This window comes from Colletotrichum costaricense (genome assembly GCF_030867565.1).
Source record: "Colletotrichum costaricense strain IMI 309622 chromosome Unknown Scaffold_15.1, whole genome shotgun sequence".
NCBI classification, from domain to species: Eukaryota; Fungi; Ascomycota; class Sordariomycetes; order Glomerellales; family Glomerellaceae; genus Colletotrichum; species Colletotrichum costaricense.
In genome coordinates this window covers 884,769-898,891 of record NW_026848244.1, presented here as the reverse complement: position 1 = coordinate 898,891, position 14,123 = coordinate 884,769, and the positions used below count along the sequence as shown (strand labels likewise).

Genomic DNA, 14,123 nt, shown 5'->3' with positions numbered 1-14,123 from the left:
CGACAAGCGGGAGTTGGGAAGAGAAAGTCTGTCCAGGTTCCAGATTGGGGGGGGGGGGGCACGGGCGAGGCGGCGGAGCTCTGAGCTTCAAGGTAAGGGAAGGTAGGGAACCAAGCTGGCTGCAGCTGCCTCCGCCATGCGCACGGTACCCGTTAGAAGCGGGTCTGAGGGTTCCGTTCCTTTTCCACAGGCAACATGCGACTCTGGGCAGGCACACCCTATCCAACTTGCAGACTTTCTCCAGTGAGTGTTCCTGCCAAGCGTAACGCGACGCGATACCTTGATACAGGTACCCAAGTAACCTATCGATAAGCTTTAATTTGATCGCCATTTATCGATGAGCCACTTTTCGCACGCGATCCCTTGTAGGTAGGTAAGGTAGGTAATTGGGTTGAGGCACATGTCATCGCATCTTAGATCCCTACCTCTATCCAGGAAGAAACAGCAGTTGAGACGAAAGTCAATGTTCATATTGTCGCGTGGCGGCATTCGCATTCAGAGAACAGTAAACTTGTCAACAAAGTCGATTGCCAAGGGATTGTTAAAGATTACACCAGTACCCACCACCATCGTCGTCTTCAACTCAAGCAAAAGGAGCCTCAAAAGTTATATTCAACACCAAGGAGATAGCCCCGCTCCATTAAGAGTGTACTTTGTACCATGAAGCGAATCGGTATCAGACGTAACATACCCAGAAGTACACCGTTGCAATGCAATGTGATGATGCGCTCTTGCTCTTTCAAATGCCACAACCATGCTGCAAACACAGTGACCTATCCCATTGCCCTCAGGTCTTCTCATTATGCCCTCCTCATTTCCATTGGTTTTCCTGTCCGGAGTGCGCCGACTCTCTAGGCTTCCTGTTCAACGACAAATTCGGTATACTGGGATGTATGAGCCTCAATGGCTGCTCCTGCTTCAAAACCTCCCAGTGCTTCTTCAGCGTATCTTCTCTGACCACCAGCTCAAAGTTCGCCAGGAAGCAAAAACTAATCTCCAAGCGCGCCAACTCGACGTCGCTAACGCCTCCAACTTTGGCAATCTTGCTGTGCGGGTAGCTGAGGTCTTCCAACGCCTTCATTGCCACCCGAAGTCCCGCTAGAACCAATCGATGCGCATTCCGCCGCGTCACAGGAATCGCTCGTTCGTCAACGGCTAAGCGGTGGATATACAGGCTAGTAGCAAGGTACACAGCAGTGCTCATCGGGCACCATTGGTGGATTCGCGCTAGATATTCGTCGATACCAATGGGCGGCGGTTTCTTAGAGTAGAACTTGCGCGTGATTGCACTATGCTGAAGATTAATCGGCTGCGAGTTCTCCCCAATTATTATATGTGGTTCGGGTGCTTTCGGTGGCGGTGGTGGTGTCGGCGATTGTGTCTGCCGCAGATGGACACCGTCTATTAATTGTGGTGTCGAGCTACTCGAGCCGCTCATCTGGGACATCATCGGTGGTCGACGAGGCGAAGACGCTGAAGCTGCGGCTGCAGCCTCAGCCTCCTTGCGCATGCGAGCCAGGTTCTTTTGTGAGCTTGTGCGAATGAGCTCCTTCTCTGCCGCCATTCCTCGCATATTGGGTAGTGTCGGGCTTGTAGGAGGTGGTGTTGGAGGAATATCGCCTGTTATCTTCACGAGAGCCTCGATTCCACCACTCAAGAGCTTCATCGCCGCCCTAGGCGATAACTTGAAGACGTCGGTGTTTTCGGGGACATTCGGAGGGCTATCGCAGTCGGCAACGCTGAGTCGCGGATCGGACGAAGGGTTCGGCGGCGGCGGAAGGTCGGGGACGGCGCTCGCGTTCGAGTCTGTCTGCTCCAGAGGCAGGCCCTCCTCACCAGGCTTCGGAGTCATCCCTGCGGTGCTTTGGTGTTGGTCCTGGGGGACACACCGGGGATGGTTATAAGGCGACAATGACGTCGGGTTAGGGTACGAGAGTAGTGTCTCGGTGTGTTCGGCGTGGGCAACAGCGAGCATCTAACGCTTCGAGAAAACAAATAATCATAAGCAAAAGCCCCGACGGGAGCCGTGTGATGTGTGTACCGTTGAGCTATTTCACACAACTTTCATGGCCCAAACTACTATCTTTGCACAGTTGCAGTTCCCTCGGCCAGATTCGGCTTGCGGGGGTCGGAATATGTCGCGGGGAGGCTCTTTCGCAGGTGGCCCCCAAATGGTCTGGCCCGAATGGCGTAGTTTCGAGCCGTTCTAAGACAAGCTAACAGACTTGGTCCTTGGAAGAAAAGAAGGAACTTGGCGTGGAATCGTGGTTCGACTAGGAGGATTGAATCATCGTCGTTCGGCCGCGAAATATGAAAGGGCGAGCAGAGGGGCAAGCTGGTGATCGGCGCAAGGCGATATTTCACCAAGGGTGTCTCTTGGTGGTCAAGAGGGGCTCGAAAAGGTCGGTCAATATTAATGCGGTGCGGCTGCACGTCTCGTTTGGGGGGTTAGAGCAAAGCAAGTGGTTCGGTTGGCAATGTCTCGCTCGGAGCAATATCGTTGGTGGTGGTATCGGTGGTTCGTGGTGGTGGTCTGGACCGACAAGGTTGAATTACTGGTAAAGGTGCTTGTGACAGAGCACAATCTTTTTGCTGATCTCGAAGCTAGTGCGGGGAACTGCAGGCATGCGGTAGGCGAAGAGAGCCCAAAAGACACGGCATCCCCGTTGCGGTGGAGGGATCGGCGATCGTCTGAAGTCGAGGACGCTGCAAAGTGCTGTATTAATGGCCAAACACACTGCAACTGCAGGTAGGTGGCAGACCAAACAACGATGAAGGCCGGGGAAGAGGACGGCTTGGAGCTGCAGGCGAAGCGATGCGCTGAGAACAAATTGGGTGCCACCTGCAAGAAAAGCAAAAGGCTGGGCAGGCCGCAGAACAGCAGACTATGGGTGGCGTTTGCCTGATGGGATTTGGAGCTGGTGCAATGCAGCGGACGTCGCCGGTGCAAAGTGTACAAGCAGGGAACCGTAGGTAGTGCCGCACAGGGGATGGAAAGTCGTATTATTCTCTGCGGAGGCAACCTGACTGGGAACGCGCTTCAACAAGCCGTGCAGCTTGTGTACTCGAGCAGATAGCGGGGGACAGACGGGCTGAATAGACCGACGGAAGAAATGTTGTACGTAGTAGTAGTTTGGCGGGCAAAAAATTGCGGTATCAGTGGATGACCACCTGATGAGTCGACAAGTACTCCAAGCTGGTGGTGGCTGGCTGACTTGTTGATGGGGCGAGAGAGGAGATATGCAGGAACCACGACAGGAGGTGAGCCGAGGTGGCGAAGAGGATGGCCAAATAGTAAGAAGAATGGGATGATAACGGAAGGGCTAGTGCGCTGCCTTAGCCAGATGGGCACCTATCGAATGTGTATTGATGAATTTGCTGATCCTAGGTCGTCGTGGACGTCCCCGGTTATGTGTCGATCGTGGTCTGCGTCTGCATCTGCATGTAATGTTGTCGAGTGCGCCGGGTCGGGATGGGAGTCCGGGACATTTTAATGAGCGGTTGAAATTTTGGAGAAATTTCATTGTTCGGAAGGAGGCCGGGATTTTGGGAAGGCGGACGTGGAGGTGGAGGTGGAGAGGCAGGCACGCAGGTTCCACAGGCCGAGGATGGAACTGTGTGAAAGTACATACCGGTACATACTCCGTAGAGGCAGTCCCTTCCTTGGTGCCCGCTTGCCCGTATTGCCTTTTCCCCATCCTTGTTCTTGCCATCCTTGGTGCCTTCCTCGAGTTTTCTGTTTTCCTTCCTATTTTGAAGTGATGCTTACACCTTCCCTCCAGCTCCTCTACGTAAGGTATGTCCCGGTAGGTACCTAGGTAGGTTGGTATGGTATGGTACCTACCTCAAGGCAGGTATGTACGTACACAGTCATCCATCCATACCTTACATGGATCTCAAGAAGGACCACAGAAACAACGCCTGCTGACTTGGAATTGACACATTTTGCTCGCACACTCTTACACACACGAACAAGATGGCAGCCGCGCCCTCGAATTTGGGTTTACATCGCCTCGCATCGGGCAGGACGGCTGCAGAGATAGCTCGGCTCCCGCGGTGACGGTTCAAATTCTCGTGTAATAAGTGAGGGGCTCCCTGGCGACGGGACATGACTAAGATGCGATTAGGTGCCCGTTAAGGCCCGATAGCAGATGGGTTGCCCTGATATCAACGGAATTTCTATCACCCAAGCACTGCGGCTACCTTACATTGCGGAATTTGATAGGTTGGAGACACGCATAAGGCACCTGTATGGTGTTGTCTCGCAGGTGGCATCCGCTCGCCCTTTCCTGCCTTTCCCTGCAGTGGTCCCTTCCTCGTTCTCAGTCCTGTCGCAAACCTGGAGTGTGTGCTTCCTCCAAATCCCCTCAGCGGGCACCTTCCATCCATGTGGTGTGGTGATGAATTTGAGCAGGGGTTCGACAGAGCTAAGAGCAGCACAGACATTGGCCTGGCCGGTGCTGTGCCCCCACCCCTCACCCCCCCCCCCCCCGTTTTATTTTGGAGGCAGGCGCCGATGGTGGCTCAAAGTGGAGTTTTAGGGGTCCCTTTTTGCTTGTCAAATGACCAGATTTGATGCACGAGCCCCCGGATAATTGAGGCAGGCATCACTGCAGGCTCTCGAAAGCTGACGGAACGCTCTTCCAGATCTTCTAGGCTTTCTATCCACCCCGAGCTTGACTGGCTGGCTGGTGGAGCTTTTCACTAATGTGTCTTGAATTGCCATTGATTTTTTTTTCTGCATCTTCCCACGCCGCTGCAGATTCGATGTGACGGCAAACTGACGATAATGATACGAACATCCAATGTGTCCCTGTCCAAACGACCCATCGGTGGCAAACACATCGAAATCTCGGCTACACACCACACCACTTCCTTCTCCCGACTCAGTCGACTAACATGGCATCGCATACTTACCTACCCCCAGGCTTGTGCCGCAAAACCCACCCATCCATCCCCTGATTATCATCCATGGCCAGTTAGGCTCGTCGCGTACATCACACACCACGCAGACTAGCCATGATTCTGGCCGGCTTCTCGGGGAGATCTACCCGCTGGGTTAGGGGAAGTCTAGGTCTAGGTCTCGCTGCTACTTGGGCTCCTTTGGCCTCGTTCACCGTTGCCCGCAGCCTATTGCAGCGATGATAACGAACAGCTCTCATATTCAACAATACCATCTCAACAGGACCCTCCGTCTGTGTGGCTACTAACGTCGGAAGCTACCCAGCGAATATGATCACATCGCGAAGCTAGATGACAAGTCGCGGTCGTCGATGGATTTCTTGCAGCATCTCTAGAGTTTCACTTACACCCAAGGGTCACCCATGCTCGCCCGACGACGTTCCGAGCGCTATCGTATCCCAATCAAACTTCAAATGTCCGGTCACTCTCTATTCTGCCGGGTGAGCCCCGCGACGATCCATCTACGTCTGCGAAAACAAGCGTTAAATCTACCAGGTCATGCTCTATCAGCCTGGTGAAGATACCTCATGCCATTCGCTTATACCGGTCTTCTACCTTCACCGTTCCGTTATACTTCGTCAACGCTATATCTATGAACCCAGGGCCACTTTGATATCCAAAACAGCGGGCTGACCGCCTTGCACCGTCTCAATAGCCTTCTTCAGCACACCATCAAGATCCGCCGCGTTGTCTACACGAGCAGCAAACAAGTCTCCACCCGCGGCCGCCTTGGCGATGCCGGCATAATCGGGTGCCGGGTCGAATGAGATGTTGATCTCTTCGTTGGTCGCCCTGGAACCTTCACCATCAGGGTGCACCAAAAGAAGTGACCGCCTGGGGGCGTTCCATCCTATCGTCTCATCAGCTTTCGTTTCAAACTCGCCAGAAGGATTCGTTAACCACTTACCCTTGTTATTCAGAATAATCGTCAGAATAGGGATATTGTATCGCTTGGCGATCCAGTATACGCTACCTGGCACAGAGAAGAGGAATGTGCCGTCGCCAACAATTTGCACAACAAACTTGCCCTTGTTGTTGCCACCGTTCTCAAAGTCGGTTGCCAGCTTGATACCGAGAGCGCCACCGCCAGACCATCCAAGGCCACCGCCACCGCAGTTGATCCAAGATCCGGGCAGTGTGGGCTGAAGATTGTCGTGGACGAAAATTGTGTTTGTCACAGCCTCAATGGCCCAGATGGTTTCCTCTGGACACAGCTTCTTCAGTGACCGGGTAAGGTGGCCAGTGCCGAACTCGCCATCCGCCTTGGGCTGCGCCTTTTCCTCGATCTTGGCAAGAAGTTGCTTGTGAGACTCCTTGACCTTTGCCTCGCGCTCCTTGGCTTCCGCAGACTCAAGTTGAGCAGCATACTGCCCCTTTAAGTGTGCAGTAATCTGTTCAATTGACACCAGGCTGCTCGCTCGGTATCTCGACTGCGCGGCGATGTAGAAGACGGGCATTTGCTGCTTGAGCGGGTCAACATCAATATGGAAAATCTTGGCGTCCTTCTTGGGGTGGCACAGAGTGTTGATCCACGGGACGTCGCAGTCGAGAACGACAATGACATCGGCAGTGTTTACCGCGTTCTCAATACCAAATCGAAGTCCCAACCAGCCAGGGTGGTCTGCGGGGAAGCACATGTCGCTACCACCCGTGTCAACAACGCGCAGGCCCTTGACGGTGTTTGCGAGTTCCACGAGAGCGCCAGGGAACTGGTGGTCTCTGCCGCCAAATCCAGTGACGATGAGGGGCTCTTTTGCACCGGCCAATGCCTCGGCAATCTTGTTGACAGCGTTCTTAGGAAGACCTCCGAGCTCAACGGGGTCCCAGTCCTCTTGACGAATGCTGTACGGTTCGACCTCAGCCTCCATCACCTCTCTAGCACCGCAAAGATATACGGGCCCTTGAGGGTCCGACTTGGAGAACTGAAGGGCGCGATTGACCATCTGCTTGACATTGGTTGCTGTCTTGAGCTCGCCTGAGTACCGGCAGTATTGCGAAACGATTTGCTTTTGATCAGGGACATCCTGAATCCAGTGGATGTACTCTGTTCTGCTGCCTCTCATCTCGCCTTCGATAGTGAAGGGAGACAGACCGGCAAACACCAAAACGGGCGCGCGGCCGCATGACGAGTTGTGAACAGCAGCGCCGAGACCTTGCGTTCCTACGTCGACGTGGACAATGACACATTGCGGCTTTCCTGTCAGGCGAGCGTAGCCGTCGGCCATGGACATGGCGACCATCTAGATACCTCATTAGCACATGCCCAAGTGGACGCACGCGGAAGAGACGGAGTTTCATTACTTCATTGGGACATGTGATGATTCTGGGGAAGTTCCCCTTTCGCTCCCTCTGACCCTTGACCATGGCTTCGATAATACTGGGGTGGTCAGAACCCAGGTTCACGAAGCAGTGGGTGACGCCGGCATCCCATAGCGCCTCGAAGAAGGCGAAAGACGCGGTATACATCTCGGTGGATTTCGAAGAAAGGTTCCTGGCCTGTTGGATGGTGGCCTTGAACTCATCCTCGACGAGAGGCCGAGAGCTGGTAGGCTTTATACCAGCACCCGCATGGGAGGATGATGGTGATGTTGATCCCCCACTTCGATGCAGTGGGGCAGCGGATGAGAAACCGGCAAGTTGACGAGCAGGGCCGCCGACAACGGCTATGCTGGGCGCCAATGTCTGGTTGAAGCGGACTAATTTCCCTGGACGCCCACCTGCAGGGCCGAAGCTGCGCAAGCAACGTGCCATTGGCACCGGCAATTGTCTGAAAGGCATGGTGAAGAACGGCAATAACAGGCCAACTAGCCAGCCAGCAGTGTGTATTGGAGGGGGGCGGGGTAGGTATCAACAAGTGAGGTGGATGTGTGTGTGTGTGTGTGTGTGTGTGTGATTGACTACCTCACAGTGTTATCAAACAACTCTGAGGGAGGGGAAGAGTCTCGCTTGGCAACTGCGTCAGTACTGAACAGTCTAGTACCTGGGAGTCGTCGAGCTTGTGTGGCACACTTCAAGCAAGCTGGGGATGAACGACTCGACCGATCACCGGTGTATGGGATACGGGGTTTGACCGATGACGCGCCGCGGCGGAGAAGTTGCACAATTCTGGACACTTTGTATAGGCTTCGTCCTCTGAGGTGAAGCCTGATGGGGGTAGTTTGACTGAAGTCAGTCGGGACAGGGCCTCCCGTGACGGGCGACAAAGACGAGTTTATACGCCAGGAACTGGGATCGTTCCACAGACCGACCGCCGGCCCAAGCTTGTTCCCCAGAAAAGGGAGCATCACGCCCTTGCGGCCCCCTTGGGCTAACCCCGCAATCGGCCCAGGGCCCGGTTTCATAGGGCGCTTGTTGTCGGCTCACTGCAGGGTAGGCGACACAGCTCCATAGCCGCTCACCCTCATCGTGTTTAGTCCCGAGAGAAGGGAGCACAAGGCGCCGTGGAGGGACATGTACAAGGGTTGAGGAGGAGGAGCGAGAGGTTGATAAGAGGAGACAGCCGTTGAGATGACATGGCAGCATGCAAGCTTCATCCCTGAGTGAAGCCGTTCGTGAGGTGAGCTGAATGACACGGCATGTACATAGGCACATCTCTTATCAAGATGGGATCTCAAAGCCAAATGTCCCAACTTCCCTACTTGGGGACTTATGTGTCAAACACCGCTCTGGGCCGAGGATTACCGCGACCCAGCCCCAAACAAGACGTTTTGAGGTAAACCATGGGCTAAGAATCCCGATTCTCAAGTCCCCGTCTCATAGCACAGGAGTTCCCCGCAGCAGTGCGCGCGTCCGGGCGTTCCCTGCAGCACCCAGCTGATGCGTCGAGCTTGTGCGGGGTGCAGGCGGTGTTATCTGGTGGCCTTTACTATTAGCTAAGAGGATCCGCTCGGCCTTTGAGCTTCGATGCAGAGAAGCCCGAATCTAAAGCAATGGAAAGGCGGGTACGAGGCAAAGCTCAATTGATGTTGTAGCTAATTCATCTTGTAGCTGGCAACACTATTTAGTGTTATTTTCATCTTCAAGTGTCATCCCATGACTAAGTCACGTTGCTCTGCACGTCCCATGTACAACCACATTCATCCATCTTGCCTCAATGCATCCGGCCAGATCCATCCAAGCACGGAACCAACGCCAAAAGCAACAAGGCACGTCAAGATCATCGTCGCCATGAGGCCCGCATAGCTCGTCTTCTTCGGCACTGCCACCGGCGGTTTCGCCGTCCTCCTCCCCGCCGAAGCCTGTCTCGTCGCAGTCGGCCTCGCCGTCAAGAGACTCTCCCACGAATACACCGTCGGCGCCGTCGGCGTGCCGTACAACGTCGTCTCCTGCTTATCCATCGTCTGATACCCGTACCCCGTAGTACTAGGCACCGCGCTCGGCGTGCTCGTCGTCACGGCCGTCGATTCGCCCGACCAATCGTGCCCGTCGAACGCTTTATACCACGACCACTGCGAGTGGGGGTCGTTCCAGTCCGCGAGGATACCGGGGCACTCGTTGAGGCAGTTGAAGAGTCCCGCGCCCGTGCCTTGCTTCTTGTTGCCGTGCTCGTCTGCGAATTTGAGGCCGCAGGTGCGGAAGCAGCCGTACGAGGAGCAGGGGAGGGAGTACCACGGTTTCAGCCAGCCGCCGTAGGATTCCCATGCCGTCCAGTCTTTGATGTCTGTGTTTGTGAGGGTGAAGTCTGGGGAGGATTCGACGCCGTAGTAGTTTGTTTGGATTTCGGAGCCGTTGAAGGCCATGGCTGTTATCTTGTAGGACTCGGAGGGGCCGAGGTCTTTGGGGATTGTGATTTTGGGTTTGGTCGTGCCCATTGGGATGAAGTCGCTTAGGTAGCCTGCCAGGCGACCCCTTGTCAGTGATGCACTTTATCGGTACTGCGCAAGGCGCAAGGATACTGAGGTAGGAAGAAAGACCCTCTTACAGGTGTACATCCATTCCTCGGTGTACAGGAATAGCTGGTAGTGCTCGTACAGCATGTCATGGCCGCAGCCGACGTCCTCGTCTATTGGATTGCGGCATACCGCCACGATCTCGTCAAAGACTGGCCCGGGGAGGGTCTCGTAGACGAACGGCTGTTTCCAGTAGTCGAAACCGATTTCGATTTCCGTCTCGACGCCAGCTTTGATCTCGGAGGGAACGGTGACGTTCAAGGCGTGCGCTGTTGAGAGGAGCGTCATGAGGAACGCGAGGAGGGTGTCGGGAAGGGCCATGGCTGCGGTGGTGGCGATCAGTTATCGTGATCGCGATCGTGGAGGTCGAGTGTGGAAGCCGGTAGTCACTCACGTGTACCAGGCGTTGAGCGAGTGGACGAGAGGCGAGCGCTCCCTTGGTGGTGGCGACGACAGCGAGTGCAAGTGTGGATGAATGAGGAAAGAGGCCATCGCGAAGAAAACTTCTGTGACGGCTGATCGTGTTGATGCGAAGGATCGGGATGCTAGACAGGGGCCGATGGGATTTCCTTAGCTCCTTCCTGCTTGGTCTGCGCTAAAAAATAAGCCTAAGTACTTTGGTCCCTGGTGGGGTCCCCGAAGTCGCCCGGGATCGGGCCCGGAAGTGGGTCTGTTTTCGGTGCATGGTCTGGGGGAGGTCGGGGCGAATTGCGGTGATGCGTCCTTGCAGCTTTCGTACACTGGTCGCTGACCATCGACGAACTTTTGATTGGGGTCGTCATTTGTTTCACAGCTTCGTGGTATGCGATGAGAAGGTAAAACCATCGGACGACAGCAATCAGTCAAGGGTTACACTAACTTCGATGTAGCACTCTTGGGATTCTTAATGCGGTCGTTCCTGAGCATTGAAACCCTGAGGATATAGTACGCTACAAGTAAGTCAGTCTATAAAGAATGTTCTGTCACATTATGGCCATAACAGCCGGGAAAGACTGGCCTCGAGTGTTCGGGGGTCTGCTTCAATACCACCCCGCTCGCATCGGACTGCCGCATGATGCTTGGAGCTCGAGTCCTTCACACTGAGCTCCAACCTGGAGCTCCGCACGACCCTGTTTGCATGTTCAGATGAACGCTGTTTGAGATACTTAAGCTGCCCCTCCCTCTGAGATCGCAGTCGGGGAGGAAGCTCCCCATTCATGATTAATACCCTTTTCTGCATGCTAAAGGTCAACTGTAATCAAAAACGAATTACTAAAATTGGGCACCAGCGACCTTGATAAAAGACACGCAAAACCGACTCTGAGAAGAATGTCTATGAACATAGCCTCCCCCTTCTCTCCTTACCCGAGCTACCTACTCGGCACAGGCCTCACTTTCATAGGCCTTCTAGGCTTCGTCCGGCCCCTGGCAATCTACGACGCCTTCGGCATCGCCAGACCCCTCTCCACAGAAGCCGAGGCTTTCAGCTATGCCAAATCAGCGCGCGACCTAGCTACAGGGTTGCTGTTTGTCGGGCTCGAGACGTATCAGGAGGGAAGCGGCAATGAAGACGCGGTGACTGCGTTATTGGCCGTTACTTCGCTTGTTGGAATCATGGATTGGTGGATTGTTAGGACGATGGGTGGAAAGGGAGGACGAGGAGATGGGGGGAAAGCGTTGACGCATTTGGGGAGTGGGGTTGTGCTTGGGAGTTTCGCCATTTGGAGGTGGATGTATTAGTCCTGGATGAGTCCTTCCCATGACGGAGGTTGGGGTCGAATGTAACGCAGATCCCAAGCAACTTGATGACCAGTAGTGTAACTTAGGCCAAACCGAGTGATCTTTGATGGCTTGTACTTGACTCCGACTTGACTCGGTCCTCATATTCTGCTTTAATTACAGACTTATTTACCCTTTGATTCATCTGACGCGCTAATATGTGCGAGCCTCAAGCCTTATCCTTGTCGACGATGATCTTGGGCGAGACCCTGATCTGCCAGTCGCTAATGTTGTGGTCATCACCATACGTCCGGAGCGCCCTCGACATGATCTTGTACTCGCCGCTCTCGATCGCACTGCCGTGCGAGAAGTTGCCGCTCGGCCACCAGGTGCTCGAGGGCAGGCGCGGGTACTGTTGAACGGGGGCATCAAAGTAGGCGTCCAAGATGAGGTTGTAATGCTGAAGGGAGCTAAAGTATTTGTGCTAGCCCGGAACAAAGGGGTATGTACAGTCTATGGGCTCCCAAGAGGGTTCGACGAGCTTGAAAGGGTTAGCTATTTCCAGATGAAGTACTTGGTTTTGATTCGGGAAACGGGGAGTACATACATCGAAGCTGAACTCACGACTAGGCCAGAGGATGTCAAAGTCAATGGTAAAGGTGTCTTCGATAGTCATCTTGAAGGTATCATTCTCTTGGATTAGCACAAAGTCAGGGGTTTGAATGACGGGGTCAATCCATTCGCCGGCCCAAATTTTGCTATCTTGGACGCTGCCTTTAATACCTATGGAGAGTCAGTTACCTCTGGAGCTGTCATTGAACTGGTATCATCTACATACCAGCGCATGTCACCCGCAGAGACTCGTCGTTAGAGCCGATAATATTGATGTATCCGCCATAGATCGGGAAAAGCTTCGCATCAATACCGGCAGGTTCGATGAAAGTCACCGTCAGAACTCCAGTCGTACCAAGAGCAACGTCAAGTGCAGTCGCCGAGAACTTGACCGTGGCCACCTCGCCCTCGTTCGAGGAGTACGAGATCGGAGGGAAAGCGACCACGGGATCGGAAGCGGGCTCATTGGAGATGGTGGAGTGGTCTGTGTCGTTCAAATTGATGACGGCGGGGTTGATGGATGTCTTGTAGGTCATGTCCTTTAAAGGCGTCGACTATACCGGCACCTGGCATTGGAATAGGGGTAATAACCCGTCAGCTTCGCTGAATCTAGAAACGCTAAGATAGAGAGACTTACGCTAGAGAGCCGCTTCCATCATGGTGAACGACGGGCTTGCCGCTGGAGGCGATGAGGTGGTGGGCCGAGTCGCCGGCGTTGCTGGAAATTTTGGAGCGGCCTCCGTTCGCTCAGAAGTAGAGAGCGGTGACGCCGGCAACGTTGAAGTTCTGTTAGAACGAGTTGAGCTAGTCTCCAAGCAGCAACTTAGGTACATATGGAGTGGCCATGCTGGTTCTAGAGAGAACAGCCTACCCACCCTCGGATGTCGGATACGTGGGAAGAAAGGAACCACCTGATATGGGGATTAGGTAAAATACGAAATGTTTGAACAGCTAGATGTCGGGACGACAATAGCTTACCAGGAGCTGAGATCTCGGGCTTAAGACGGCTGTCAATTGTCAAGCCCTAGGACGAGAAGTAGTCAATGGCACCTGCAACGGATCCAGAGTTGGCGCTGGGAATGCCGACTGCCTTGCTACCGTTGGCTACAAACTCAAAGCTTACCTTGTGGCCCCGTTCATTTTGCTGAACGAGCCACTTGCCATCCTCTAGACTGGTGAGTCCAACTGATTCGCAATTTTAATATGTCATGATCGTGTTGCAGGACAGGGGGACGCCAAGTTATGGAAATGACTTACATCCAAGGGGCTGCTCCTTGGGGTTGTAGACGTTTCGGTTGGGAATCTCCCAGGCAGCATCCTGAAAGTTGTAGTAGAACGCCAACTTGACACTCGTTCCGAAGAGGTGGGTGTCGAGGACTTGCCAGCACTGACCATTCTGTAGCACATGTGTTGGTGAGGCTTAGGTCGAATCATAGAGTAGACAGGCACAACAACAATGAGATTTCCGCCAGTTGATAGCAATTGTGAGAGGTGAGCTGAGAAAGTTGCAAAGTTATCTTCAGCGATGTAATGCTCAATTTTGGTTGACTTGTTTCCAGCGCTCTGCGATTGTGATCTCCAGTCTTTCGAACTTCTTTGTTCCCCATTGATTTGACACACTGCTGCGGCCACATTCAGGCACATGACATTGTATTACTTGTTTCCGTACCTCTTAAGAATCAAGGCTTTGTTACACTCCATTCGACTTCCAAGTTCATTGACAAACGGTGCTTTCATCAGCTATTTTGGTAACATTCAAGCCATTGGCATCATTGATAGACTACAACATGATTGTTCAGAGGCTTCTTTCGCTGTAAACGACATTAGAACCACTGTATCGATGACTCTCTGGCTTCAGACACACTATTTAACAATCCGTTGCAACCGAGTGTCTGCATCACCTATAGTCATCAACAGCCTGACCATCGACGACATCACCAATACTATTTCAGCCCCTGGCAT

At 53.7% G+C, this 14,123-nt stretch overlaps 8 protein-coding genes across 8 annotated transcripts; 1 reads left to right on the top strand and 7 right to left on the bottom strand.

Annotated features, from left to right (window-relative positions):
* Positions 1–811: 811 nt before the first annotated feature.
* On the bottom strand, positions 812–1,852 carry CCOS01_12653 (cyclin; the record flags this gene model as incomplete). The annotated part of the gene is made up of 1 exon (XM_060460801.1): positions 812–1,852. One exon carries the CDS (start codon positions 1,850–1,852, stop codon positions 812–814), a length of 1,041 nt encoding a protein of 346 aa, XP_060308849.1.
* Positions 1,853–2,552: 700 nt separating this feature from the next.
* On the bottom strand, positions 2,553–3,352 carry CCOS01_12652 (uncharacterized protein; the record flags this gene model as incomplete). Its single annotated transcript, XM_060460800.1, has 2 exons — positions 2,553–2,885; positions 3,191–3,352. Coding segments are annotated over 2 exons (495 nt in total), but the record flags the coding sequence as incomplete, so codon positions are not given.
* A 771-nt stretch (positions 3,353–4,123) lies between these two features.
* On the bottom strand, positions 4,124–4,446 carry CCOS01_12651 (uncharacterized protein; the record flags this gene model as incomplete). Its single annotated transcript, XM_060460799.1, has 2 exons — positions 4,124–4,161; positions 4,239–4,446. The coding sequence occupies 2 exons, from the start codon at positions 4,444–4,446 to the stop codon at positions 4,124–4,126; spliced, it is 246 nt and encodes an 81-aa protein (XP_060308847.1).
* Positions 4,447–5,552: 1,106 nt separating this feature from the next.
* CCOS01_12650 (thiamine pyrophosphate enzyme) lies at positions 5,553–7,713 on the bottom strand (the record flags this gene model as incomplete). Its single annotated transcript, XM_060460798.1, has 2 exons — positions 5,553–7,202; positions 7,264–7,713. 2 exons carry the CDS (start codon positions 7,711–7,713, stop codon positions 5,553–5,555), a joined length of 2,100 nt encoding a protein of 699 aa, XP_060308846.1.
* A 1,325-nt stretch (positions 7,714–9,038) lies between these two features.
* Positions 9,039–10,172, bottom strand: CCOS01_12649 (uncharacterized protein; the record flags this gene model as incomplete). Its single annotated transcript, XM_060460797.1, has 2 exons — positions 9,039–9,796; positions 9,884–10,172. 2 exons carry the CDS (start codon positions 10,170–10,172, stop codon positions 9,039–9,041), a joined length of 1,047 nt encoding a protein of 348 aa, XP_060308845.1.
* Positions 10,173–11,159: 987 nt separating this feature from the next.
* On the top strand, positions 11,160–11,570 carry CCOS01_12648 (uncharacterized protein; the record flags this gene model as incomplete). The annotated part of the gene is made up of 1 exon (XM_060460796.1): positions 11,160–11,570. One exon carries the CDS (start codon positions 11,160–11,162, stop codon positions 11,568–11,570), a length of 411 nt encoding a protein of 136 aa, XP_060308844.1.
* Positions 11,571–11,778: 208 nt separating this feature from the next.
* CCOS01_12647 (peptidase) lies at positions 11,779–12,697 on the bottom strand (the record flags this gene model as incomplete). Its single annotated transcript, XM_060460795.1, has 3 exons — positions 11,779–12,009; positions 12,157–12,332; positions 12,388–12,697. 3 exons carry the CDS (start codon positions 12,695–12,697, stop codon positions 11,779–11,781), a joined length of 717 nt encoding a protein of 238 aa, XP_060308843.1.
* Positions 12,698–13,185: 488 nt separating this feature from the next.
* CCOS01_12646 (peptidase) lies at positions 13,186–13,768 on the bottom strand (the record flags this gene model as incomplete). Its single annotated transcript, XM_060460794.1, has 3 exons — positions 13,186–13,346; positions 13,419–13,580; positions 13,711–13,768. The coding sequence occupies 3 exons, from the start codon at positions 13,766–13,768 to the stop codon at positions 13,186–13,188; spliced, it is 381 nt and encodes a 126-aa protein (XP_060308842.1).
* Between the last annotated feature and the right edge of the window lie 355 nt (positions 13,769–14,123).